The sequence below is a fragment of the Scophthalmus maximus genome, chromosome 10, assembly GCF_022379125.1.
Source record: "Scophthalmus maximus strain ysfricsl-2021 chromosome 10, ASM2237912v1, whole genome shotgun sequence".
Lineage (NCBI taxonomy): Eukaryota > Metazoa > Chordata > Actinopteri > Pleuronectiformes > Scophthalmidae > Scophthalmus > Scophthalmus maximus.
The window spans coordinates 7,697,501-7,710,423 of record NC_061524.1 but is presented as its reverse complement, the minus strand read 5'-3'; the positions used below and the strand labels follow the sequence as shown (position 1 = coordinate 7,710,423).

At 44.8% G+C, this 12,923-nt stretch overlaps 1 protein-coding gene across 2 annotated transcripts in view; it reads left to right on the top strand.

The window, feature by feature from the left end:
• The window catches only part of ttc7a (tetratricopeptide repeat domain 7A), a 60,065-nt gene that overhangs the window by 3,267 nt on the left and 43,875 nt on the right, over positions 1 to 12,923 (top strand). For both annotated transcript variants that reach the window (XM_035606051.2, XM_047334886.1), the window contains 10 exons: positions 1,404 to 1,567; positions 2,073 to 2,241; positions 5,068 to 5,198; positions 5,676 to 5,800; positions 6,597 to 6,675; positions 7,180 to 7,349; positions 8,598 to 8,661; positions 8,795 to 8,932; positions 10,552 to 10,635; positions 11,709 to 11,813. In XM_035606051.2, the coding sequence (XP_035461944.1) occupies positions 1,404 to 1,567; positions 2,073 to 2,241; positions 5,068 to 5,198; positions 5,676 to 5,800; positions 6,597 to 6,675; positions 7,180 to 7,349; positions 8,598 to 8,661; positions 8,795 to 8,932; positions 10,552 to 10,635; positions 11,709 to 11,813 (1,229 nt within the window). The remainder of the gene's footprint in view (positions 1 to 1,403; positions 1,568 to 2,072; positions 2,242 to 5,067; positions 5,199 to 5,675; positions 5,801 to 6,596; positions 6,676 to 7,179; positions 7,350 to 8,597; positions 8,662 to 8,794; positions 8,933 to 10,551; positions 10,636 to 11,708; positions 11,814 to 12,923) is intronic.

Sequence of the window (12,923 nt, the reverse complement as noted above, 5' to 3'; positions counted from 1 at the left end):
TCCGTTCTTGCATTTTCCCTCTGCAGTTGCTCGTACTGTTCCAAACCACGCTCTGGAACGACACTACAACCTGAACTACCTCTCAAATACAGATAGCCCCTCAACAGTGCCCCCTAACTCCACCGTTTTTTTCTTTCGGTATCTTGTCCGTATAGGACCAGAGGTAAAGTGCTGCAAGACATTTTTTTTAGAAACTCAGAGACCAAGGTCTTACTCTGCTCAGTAGTCGTGTTTAACCCCGTCACATACTGTCCACGCCCAGAGCTAAATACTTTAAGCACGTCCAAAAGAACAAGATAAGGCAGTTTGAGTCATGCAATACACAACTACAGGGAGACTGAGTGTTTAAGGTGCACAGAAAACATTCAAGTAAAAAAAGAAAATTATTCAGGATAACTCATGGGTAACATGGGAACATGCACCGGAATCTATCGAGTTTATGCTTAATTCTTTCCACCTGCCAAAGGGGACAGTTTTCTCCTGGGGCTGCTAGCGGTCAGTCGGTCTGTGTGAGAGAGTGAGAGAGAGATTGCCAGCGGCAGCGGGTCAATGAGCGCCGCACACAGCTCTACAGTGAAGCAACGGCACAAAACACTAAGTAAGAGATCCTCAATGTTGTCATTATGAAATTGGCGGGAAAAATATTAAATAACGTGTGGATCCCCCGTCTGATGCTCCATTTGTCTATCGGGCTTGTGACTGTGAATGTCATACTGATTACTGACACTTTAACTTAACTTCTATCTCAGACTGTCCAACGACCGTGTTACCTCTCGGTTACTTCATTGCAACACTGAGTCTGAACCAAAGTCTGCGCTGCAACGACTCGTCTCAAATCATTAAACAGCGTCTTCCTGTTGCCGAGACACGTCCTGCTGTTTATCTCTCAACCTCCCACCTAACTGAGATGTGTGTAGCCTTGGCTGTGCTGATACAATCCACTGGCAAAAATATGTCAAGTATATCAGAGCATAAACACCACACACACACACACACACACACACACAGAGAAAACAGATTAACGGAAGGCTTTATCAAGTGTGTGTACTGTGGTTTTCCTCTGGACACTGTGAATGTAAGTCACAGGCTGAGGAGGACAGAGTTAGTTTACCGTATGAGTAAACACTGATATCTTACTTCAGTGTAGGTGCGTGATGTGGAGTGCTTATCATGTGATCGCAGTGTTAAAGCCATTTGAGGAAAACATGAGTGAAATGGAAACTGTAGCTTTTAAATAGACTTCAGCACCGTGGTGCATTTGAACTGCTCTCCGTGAGTCGGTGGGAAATGTTGTTTTTAATGGACAGAGTGAGGTTTGCTTTGGCTACAGAAACAAATAACCCGTGACCCTGATCTCAAACCAGTTCACTTCTAACTTTTTCAAATCCCCCCCCCCCCCCCAGATGACTACGGGAACCTGCTGATGGCTGAGACGTTCCTGGAGGAGTGTGTGCAGGAAAACATGGACCTGTTGCGGAGCGCCACACCTTTGATGGACAAGACCCAGCCCGGACTTTGCCGGGCCAAAAGCCACCTCAACACCATCCTGAGCCGAGGCCGTCTCACAGTCAGTGTGATCCGTGTTCCTTCACGACGTCCTTAAGTCATACGTCCCTGTCGTCATTCACCTCACTGCAGCGCCCCTCCTTGCACCTGGTCCCGCTTATCATTGGCCCTGTAATCACCTGAGCCTTTCCCTACGCACACACACACACTCACACACACACACACACACACACACTCACACACACACTCCCTGATTCTCATCCTCCCCGCCCTTTGTGCCTCAGTGTCATGTCGTGGGCTTGTTATTCCCTGTGTACCTGCAACCTTCTGTTGCCTGTACCTGCTCGCCATGCATACCTGCCTGCAATTGTGTGCACCCATCGGCCATTTTTCATGTTTGTGTTTCCGTGTTTCGGTGCTCAACCTGCGTCGTCTAACCCTGACATCCTCTCTGCCTCCGCTTTCTTCCCTGATTTGACCTTATAGAAAAGGAAGCGCATTATGGCACAGAGCTCCTGAAGCTGAACCTTCCCCTGAGTTCCACGTATTCCCTCTTGTCCTTCCAGCCCAGGTACTTGAATGAGGCTCTGCTGCTGATGGCCAAAGTGCACTATGTGCAGGGCCGCTACCGGGACGCCCAGGGAATGTGCGCCAGGGTGGGACTGGAGGAGCTGACGCAGGACGACCAACCTACCTATCACCTGCGACTGCTGGCTGAGGCATTTGTCATCAAAGGTACCCGAGGCCTCTCTGAACTTAAAGGGGCAAATGATACTGTCCACGCCCGAGTAAATGGTCAGGTCTTGGAACACAGAAACATCACAGAAAAAAAAATCTGTCGGGACACAAAGCAGAACGACAATCAAACATGTTTTTATAACAAAGCTTAATGACCAATTAACATATTACAAACTGTACAAATATCCATCTTGAATATATTTAACAGAACAACATTCTTTCCTTAGTTTTCTCATTAGATAATTACAATAACACACAAGTGAAACCTAAATATGTTCCCTTTAAATACATGGTTATCTTTGGAAAAGTCACAGAACAACACCCTTATCACCAGCAAATGATTGCTGGTGGTGATGTAATCCACAGCCCTGCCAATGGTGTCAAACTGCTCCCCGGATCATGAGCAGCTAGTGAATGTTTTGGTTGGAAAGAGTGAATACAAACATAATTGTGCCATGAAAAATGACTGAGGTTTGCAGGTTATATGTTACTGTATAGCTGCTTTCAGGAACTTTTCCTGCTTGCCCCCCTAGCCCATGTGAAAGAAGATCCACCGCTTGCCTAAATATTCTGCGAATGTTCTTGCTGTTTGTGTCTGATCCTCGATATTTCTCCTGCTGCGCTCATGGTACGTGAACGTTAAACTCAATTTTGCGGATATTTCCCAGGGTTAGTGTCTGAAAACAGCTTATTTAAAGTGTGAAAGAAACAACTCATTAGAACGCAGTATTGCGTTAGCTGAGAGAGGGTTTTCAGGCTCACACAGTTGCTGCACAGTTTACATTTACCGCAGATGTGCTACCTGTTAGCATGGGTCTATTCATAAGCAGAGGCATCACTGACGACTGGCCTGTTTCCCTTCAAAAATACCACAGACAAGACTGAGCAGCTCCCTTGATTATCCCATTTCTCATCCCTTTTTGCTGACAGTTATTACAAGCCTAAAATCACAATGACCCTCTGTGGAGTTTGGAAGTGGGGGGGGGGGGGCAGGCAGATGAAATTCCGTCGAAATGAATGTCTGTGATGAATGAATCACAGCTGGAAAACATCAGCTTTATTGGGACAGATAGTTATGTCAGTCACCTCCCGGTGCATTTGAGTTTCGACCTCAGCTTGTGGCTGACATCGATGTGAAAAATGTGCCCCATCGCTGTGCGCGACCTTTGTGTTTTCTCTCGAGCTGCCTCTGCTGAAGACGCCACTGGGAGTGATAATCTCTCATATTGGATACACGCAGAGTGAAGAACCTACGCAGGGCCCTTCTCAGAACAGATTTATTGCAACCGGTGGGTGTGTGTGTGTGTGTGTGTGTGTGTGTGTGTGTGTGTGTGTGTGTGTGTGTGTGTGTGTGTGTGTGTGTGTGTGTGTGTGTGTGTGTGTGTGTGTGTGTGTGTGTGTGTGTGTGTGTGTGTGTGTGTGTGTGTGTGTGTGTGTGTGTGTGTGTGTGTGTGTGCAGACAGATTTCTATATACAGACGCTGTTTTTTGAAAAACTTGATGACTGTGAGTCACATGTTACTCACATACACACAAGCTGTCCAAAGATCAGTTACTTATAACAATGTCCCTTTTCTGGTCGGATAACATCTTGAGTATTTTTATCTTGACACATTGAATATCAACCTTATGAAGGTCAAAAGTCACAGAACATGTTGACAGCGCTGCAGAATCTTGTTACACTGATCATCATCATGTCGTTACACTCCCCCGTTTCCTGATGATCGGACATGACCTCATGCTCATGAAACTGAAGACAATCCTATTATAATAACTGTTAGCCTTTGATTTCCCTCTGATTGTTTTGAAACCCACAAAATGATATTTACAGTGGGCTGGTTGATGACTCTCAGAGGTTACATGAGGAAACAGATCAGGTCCTGCGGGGGGCTGGGGGGCCCCTTCCCATGCTTCTTTGTGTACGTATTGTACATTGCTGTGGGAATGAAGGCAGATGAGAATATTTGGATAATGATGTCTTGTCTCTTGGCAGCTGTCTGCTTATTCGATTAGGCCTGGCGTCTGGCCCGAGGCGGCTGTCCGTCTCAGGCCTCGGTCTTGAAAAGTTCCTGCTCCATCGTTTATTTGTACCAATAAGTCCACTAACGGACATCAGAGCAGGCATCTGGTGTCACGGGCTGCACAGCACGATGTTAAAAATAGAAAAACGTGTCTGGTAAATTTAGAAAAATACAGAACAAAAGAATCCAGCTTCTGTTGATTTGTTACTTTAAATTAATTTCAAAGTAATACTAGTGTAGTATAGTATTTCATTAGTATTGTTCAAAGTTACAGTTCTGGGATTTTAGTTCATAGCTAGATGACACTTGGGGGATAAAAGACACCGTCAGTCCAGACGAGGTCAACTCAAGTAACGTCGGCTACTACACTTCCCATAATGCAACACAGATTTCAATAGACCCTCGCTGCCTGGTAATACCTGATTGTTTCACATTTCATGTGCCCAGTTTGTAATGTCGGCTTTCTTTTATACGTGTCGTCTCCAAGCCCAAGCTGACCCCGATGACATCATCTCGGTTATTTTCTCCGGTGTGACAGAGCTTCTGCAGTAACCTGATCTCTGTTTAAAAGGAATTTCCCTTTGAGACATTTGTTTGATCAGTTTGCTCCAGCTCCAGACTTTGTTTTCTTTATTTCCTGGCGGCGACACGCCACTTTTTTACATCTTTGTCTTACCAAGTAGTTACAAACTGTTATGATTAAAAGCTTTTACAATAACACATTTTATCGTGTGAATGAATTTCTGTTATTGGCCTTTTGCTGGCGGATGATAGCAGGTCGTGGTGACGTCCTTGTGTCGCAGGTCTGTCTCTGGACCACCAGATGGTTTCTGCAGTGTCCCGGGTCCGTCTGTCGGAGAGGGAGGAGGAGAGTCTGTCCTGTTACCTCAGGGCCTGCGACGCTGCTCTGTCCTACCTGCAGGAGCTGGACAAGGTGTGTGTTTTCACACAAGAAGAGAGGCGCCAGCGTGTTTTTATGTGTTTCTGTCGCGTCACTAACTCTGACATTAGAAGTGTATACCATGTGTCTGCATGATTCAAGTACAGTGGAGAGGAGTTGTGCTCATCATCTATTTTGTTTTCCAGCATTTAGGTGAATGTATAGTTTCGTTTAGTATTCAGTAGTGTAAAGCAAGACAGTATGGTTGTATGCATACATTTAGGTACGCCAAATTCCATGTTTTGTTGATTTTTAAGTATATGTTTTAGTAAAACCAACAAGCATACATTCTGCATCTCAAGTTTGTTTTACTTTTGACCCTTTACATTTTGTTCTCCACTGACAGTAAACTGGAGCATGACAGAGAAAAAACAACAATTGCATTTTAGGCTTATAGTCATTTATTTACTTTTTTTTTTAACCAATGCATTAATATAGTGAGCGAAAACTTTGTTGTGCATGTATTGACAGACGGTAACCACGCCTCACACCAAGACAGCCAAAGGCAGCCTGCTCCCTCCACCTGTGGACATGGACCTGGGCTACTTCCTGCAGGCCGCATTACAGAGCGCCTACATTTGTCTGCTGCAGAGGGGGTGGGTCTCCAAACACAACACGCAGCACACACACAGTCTGTCTGCCTTCTTTGGTCCTTTGTTGCTCTCGAATCCACTTCTCTGTTTTTTTTTTATGTCAGACGACAAGTTTCAATGTGACGCACACTTTGTGAAGATTAAATACCAACGTCCTCCACAACAGCACGAGTACTGATGGTGAAATTCAACTTGTTCCTCCTTTGAATTTATTTTTGTAATATAATTTGCTGTTATCAGACTGATAAATCTTAATTCATCCACCTGCATTTGGGTGACGTCATTGCGGTGTGTTTAGTGACTGCGACCTCTGCTGATTCATCCTGGTCTGTGATGGAGGGAACCTTCGCCTGTGACGTCTTGTCCTTGTTTTAGAGCGAGGAGGAAAGGAAATCGAGCTCTGCAATAACCCGTGCAGGAGAGATGCATTTTACTTTATGACCACCAGGTGTCAGTGTTGCTCTTAGACAAAGCAGAAGCCAAAGAAGCGTAAAATTAACCAGCTGCCAGTTTATTAGGTAAACTTAACTAAAACTAATGCAGTTTGATACAACAATTGGGTGGAGAAGATATTATAAATTCTCGCCAGTGACAGAATGGCTCCAGTCATTGCAGAATCTGTGGCCCAGTGTATGTGCAGCAGTTTGCAGTGCTACTCTACACAGTATGAACAGAGTCATCTGCTCTTCTATCCACAAGACCACGTACTCGACTGCTTCGTCTTCTTCTGTGTATTCATGTTTCGTATCTATAACAACTTCACAACCTGTACAGTACTTTGACATACGCCTTCTGTTAGTCATCTTGCGCAGGGTGCTCACCAGCTGCGTAGGGTGCTGAGGGTGGTGGAGTCACGAGGGTCTCAGAGCTTCAGGAAGGTGAGTTGTTTCACTCACACACACACATCACACACACGCACACACACACACACACACACACACACACACACACACTCAAGTGGTGGCCGTAATTCCTGTTGCATTAATTTTTTAAGGTATTTGTTTCTGGATTTAAATTAAATGATGCAAACATTCAAAACCCAAATTAGTGCAGATCAGATGCTATATGCACACTTAACAATACACTTGCAGGCAATTTAATGATGCATTTAAAACAATCTGCGGAAAATGTGATGAAAGAAAAATGTAATACAATGTTTTTTACAAGATGATGAGAAAATTTATATTGACAAAAAAAGTTCTTTAGTTCACATTTGTGGAGTATTATGAAAAAAAATAATAATTTTATTATTATTTATTTTTATTATTATACAAAGTAATTGTATTACTCATGTTTCTGTGTGTATTATAATTATTCAATATAATAAATCCGTCAGCACATTGACATGGGATTTAAATTATTGCACTATGGTTGAATCCTAGTCTGCAGCACGGAAGCTGGCGGGGGTGCTGCTCAGCTCGGTGAGTGAAGACAGCTACTGGCCCCCACTTGGTCCTCCACCCTCAGCCTGGCTCCACAGAGAGGGAGCCGCCGCCTCCAAAGACGCCATCTATCCCACGGTCAAACCACCGCAGCGTTACAGCACTGAGTGGTTTGTGTTCACTCTCTTTTTCTTTTCTGAGCCTCTCATGTCTCAGTCTGTATCTCCTAGTATCCAGCCAGTTCTATGGTCGGTGAACGAAATGAAATGAAAATGCTGAACCAAAGTTCAGCATTTCAGATAGTTGATAATACATGTGATCGTTTTGTTACTTGAACGTGTCAAGTAACTATTGTGTGCGCCGCTTTTGTCTCTGTGGGTGTCGATTTCCTCTAGTCCGAGGTTACCATCCCATCGACAAGAGTCCATCTGAGAACGTGGTGGTGGTTTTTTGTGTGGTTCTTGGATGGAGCCCCTGAATATGGGAAATAACATAGTAGAGCAGAGCATATGATGGTGAAGCATGAGGTAACAGAGCAGAGCATAGCATTGCAGAGCATGACATATTATAGTATAGCAGAAGATAATACAGCATAGCATAGTATGACATAACATTGCCTAACAGAACAGAACAGAAAAGGGCATTGTTTACTGAGGACAACATATGATGGCATGAGAAAGTGACATTATAAGAGGGAAAAAAATCCCTTACACCGTCCTGACAAGACGAGGCTGGTTATCTGCATCATCTTGTTGCCTTGTTTCTGTTTTTTCCCACTTCGCGGGGAACCTGCGCTCGTTGTTCAGGCCCTGTGAGCCGTACGTAGTCACCGGCCACATGACTAATCCTGCCCACACAATCATAAGTGAGGATCTAAATCCATGTCTGAGATTAGGAGGAGAGATTGATCGATTTGGTCGTAGGGTTTTTTTGTCATCAGCTACCTCTTCTGAAAAGGCCGCCTGGTGTCCTTGAAGACCTGTGTGTGTGTGTGTGTGTGTGTGTGTGTGTGTGTGTGTGTGTGTGTGTGTGTGTGTGTGTGTGTGTGTGTGTGTGTGTGTGTGTGTGTGTGTGTGTGTGTGTGTGTGTGTGTGTGTGTGTGTGTGTGTGTGTGTGTGTGTGTGTGTCACCTGAGATAGTGCTGTAGCGCGATACATCAAGGGTGGTCGGTGTGTTGTTACAGCACCACAGGTGAAAATGGACGCTCCTGGCAATCTACCTCCAGACAGGCCGTGTGTGTTTGTGTGTGTGTGTGTGTGTGTGTGTGTGTGTGTGTGTGTGTGTGTGTGTGTGTGTGTGTGTGTGTGTGTGTGTGTGTGTGTGTGTGTGTGTGTGTGTGTGTGTGTGTGTGTGTGTGTGTGTGTGTGGGACGGACTTCCAGTTCTTGATACTATTTCCTGTTTCCTGTGTCCTGGCAGTTGCTTCTGTCCTCAGGACGTGGTGGAAGAGGCAGTGCTGCTGCTGCTCATCACAGAGTCCATGGTGAGCTACACACACACACACACAGAACCCGGGTCATACAGTCAGCCACCCTTTTTTCCTTCCTTAATCTTCCTCCCTTTCCCCCTTGCATCCTCCTCCTCCTCCTCTTCACTCAACCTCTCTCTCTATCCAGGCCAGCGGCGAAGCGGTGATCAGTCGTCTCCCTGACCAGGCCGAGGCTCGCCAGGCCAGTCTGCAGGATGCCACCTCTGTCTATGACCTGCTCACCATCGGCATGGCCAGGAGGGGGCAGTACGCCATGCTGTCTGAGGTGTGCTCACACACACACATACACACACACACACACACACACACACACACAAACACAAACGTGCACACTTTTATACTCTCTCCATGCTGGAGGTCTACTGATGGGGAGGGGGAGCAGCAGAGTGAGAGATGAGATGTGTAAGTAAGAGATTTGCCTTTGCCAAACTTTTTAATGAATGTGCTCATCACTTTGAGCACGGGGATTACGTATGTTTTTTTCTCCTACTGTCTTTCTGTCTCTTCTCATCTCATCTCTCATCACCCCCTTTACTGTCTTCTACTTCTTCCTCCCTTTTTACTTTCTTTATCTGGCTCCAAATTCACCCAACATTTTCTTACTTTTACGGCCCTGATGTCACTGGGGAGGCAGAATTTAGTGGGGTCAACTCAAACGAGGTTTGTCCACCTGTCTGACTGACTCATAGGTGGCATTGATCATCATATAAGGAGGATCACTCAAGTATGGATTAGTATTATCGTAGTGTTGGATTGTGCAGATTCTGTCCGAACATTGAAAGACTAACTAAGGATTGAATTTTGAATGATCGTGACTATCTAAAGAATTAAATCAACAGGTATTCCAATGTTGTATTATAATATTATAGATATTATACACCAAGTATTCAATATGCAGAGTTACCACTTTCAGATGGTTATTAACTCTGTTTTATTGTTGGATTATCATTATTACTGGTGCATTAATATGTGAGCAGCACTTTATTCTTGTTGCTCAAATGAAGTGGAGCTGGTTTTTACTTTAAGAAGTAATTGATTGCATGAGCGGGAATTTTGAATAACATTTGTGTCCACTCTGCAAATGTAGAGTGCAGTATTAATTTCCACTTTAGCTCCGTTTTGGTCTCCACCAACTCCTGAGGGAAATGCCTGGCTCTGTAGTTGCTAAATGTTCCACTATGTTCCCCGGCTAGTCTCTTACTTTGACTGCTGAGATTTTTTTTTCTCCAGCTGAAGATGAGGCTGATGAGAGCAGTGAGGTGAAACCAAAACAGTAAAGACCGTACAACTTGTTCTACTTTAACCCTCTAAACACGGGGTTAAAACTGGGATTTGTAATGGGCCGGGGCCTGATTTAGCGGGGTTAACAAGGGTCACTCGGCACTGTTATGTAGCAGCGTCATGTGGCTTTAGAAGGAACAAGCAAGTATTTCTGAAGCATCACAATTCATACACAGCTTAGTTCATTCATTTTCCCATTTACGAATTACTCGTCCACTCAGTCCTCAGTTAATTGGATCACTTAGAGGCTGACGCTGTGGGTTGTGCTCTGTACGGCAGGATGTCTTTTTTCCCCCCTGCATGTAAAATGGTCAGCAGGCTTTCTATTAAGTGCACATTATTTAATCAGAATATCGTGCGGATCTTTGCCCTGGTTGAGCTCACTTCTGCATGACCGATAACATCTGACTGAGTGGCGCTCCATGCCATCCTCTGCTCATCTGCACACACATCAATCACGTCATTATACGCTGACACAGAGATGAGCGGGTGGTGTGTGGGGACTGAACGTCATCTAAAGTGAGTAAAAAAGTGCTGCTCTCACACCCCGCTTGTACAAAAAGACGTTGCTAAGACGTATTTCTGTGTACGTTTCTTCTCCAGTGTCTTGAGCGAGCCATGAAGTTCTCATTCAACGAGTTCCACCTCTGGCACCAGCTGGGCCTGTCACTCATGGCGGCCGGGAAGGTGAGCTCATTTCTCCTTATATACCAGCAACAGACACTCACACTCACACTCAAACGCACATGCACGCACACACACACACACACACACACACACACACACCATGCCACACCCGAAGGAGACATCCATCATCTGCCATGCCTCTGTCCCGTACACTGCGGCGCTCCTTCCTCACCCTGCGTGCAAGAAATAGCATTCATAGCTCATAGTTCAATTTGCTCGGAGGAGCAGATGGGTTGAATTTTACTTGGAAAGTAATTCGCAGTTACAAAAAATATTACATTGAAAGGGCATTTAGCAACATTTTGAATCTAAACCAATGTTTAAAAACACTGTTTGCCTATGCAACCACCATCAGATATTCAAATTTTTTGGGGATATAATACTGAATCCATTTACTGCTAAGTAAACGCAAATGCCGCCGTAATGGCAAAAACCTGGACATCCTTCAAATGGGATTCCTCAAGAGGAATAAGGAATCATTTACAATCCTCTCTTTCGTTCTCCTCCTGTCCCTCAGTCCCTCTGAGTGCTGTGTGTGTGTGTGTGTGTGTGTGTGTGTGTGTGTGCGTGCGTGCGTGTGTGCGATAAAGAAATTGATCTGGGTTTTAGGATAAAGTGACACTGCAGATCAATGGAGAGCTCTAGAAATAGGCTGCTCCCTAGAAGGAGAAGGGGCCGCCTCAGTGTCGTCAGATCCGCTTCTATTTAGGGCCAGTCAAGTGTGTGTGTGTGCGTTGTGTGCGTGTGTGCTTGTGCGTGTGTGCGTTCATGTGCGTGAGCGCACGTGCGTGTGCATGTGGTCCATTAATGATTGACCTACATGTATTAAGTGACTGTGTCTAAATGGGTCTATTAGGGCTGTGTAAGGACAGTTGATGTGTTTGATACACTCGCATTAAGCGATCCATGTCATCTGTGGCTGCATGATAACTAGCTTGCTGTGTGTGTGTGTGTGTGTGTGTGTGTGTGTGTGTGTGTGTGTGTGTGTGTGTGTGTGTGTGTGTGTGTGTGTGTGTGTGTGTGTGTGTGTGTGTGTGTGTGTGTGTGTGTGTGTGTGTGTCTTCGTCTTCCAGGGGGTTGGTGCTGTGTCTGTATTTAAAGAGTGTGCCAAGATGAGACCTGAAGACCCTTCATTGCCCCTGTTGGCTGCTAAAGTCTGCATTTGTCAACTGCACTGGGTGAATACACACACACACACACACACACACACACACACACACACATAAAGTTGTATGCAACTTTCTGATGCCATAGGTAATCTAGCTCTAATACCTGCGCGCTGCATTTCCCAGAGATAATTGTTGCTGTGAATTTTCTGTGGATGTGTTTCTGTAGGTGGAGCTGTTTTCCATGTCTGTTCAGCCACGTGGTGGTGGCTTTTACTCTTCCACTTAGAGATTTACCAGTGTTTCCCCTAGAATAATTTTTTTCAGCAGTGAAGGTGTTGTGAGCACGTCTGCGAGAGCGCGATGCTCGACCTGTATTGAAGGAGAGAAACAGATTAAAATGACCTGTTGGAATATATAGATCCCTGTCATCCATCCATCCAAAATCATATCAATAAAACAGTCCCTCTTTGCATCAACTGGTCTACATTACAACAGCTCTACATTATTATATTTTCTAAGAAAATCTAAGAAAAATTAGCATGTTAAAAAAACTTAACTAATATGGTGTTTACGGAAAACATAATGCCTGCAAAACATCGACAGGGTGTCAGTTTTCATTGTGAGCATGTAAACATTAGCACTGAGCTCACGGCACCACTTTGCAGCTCTGTGTTTCACTCATAGACTTGGATTTGTTAAGGGTTGGTCTGAAGCATCCGATGCTTTATTCAGGAGTTACAAGCTGAAAAAGCTCCTCGACTTTAAGTATCCATCCAGTGTCACCAAAAATATGGGCTCATCATAGGATTACAGCGATACAAGGATCCATTCTCCATCTGGAACTAATGAGATGTAATCTGCATGTGAATGCAGTAGCATGGACAATCACTTCTGTAATCCACGCCATGTTCTTTTTCATTCAGTCAGACCTGCCCGCTTCGCCTCAGCTAACACTTATAATATGTTAAACTGAAAGGTGATAAAATTCTGTTGAGCATCGAGTGGGGGTTTATACAGTTTTAAAAGTGCGTGTGTGTGTGTGTGTGTGTGTGTGTGTGTGTGTGTGTGTGAATGCATGTTTTCGAAAAATCAGTGTGCAACGCAGTGATGCTGCGCAACGAATTTCTGACTTCACGCGCAGCATCACTGTGTGGCCAATGTTTGGGGATTGACGCCGGG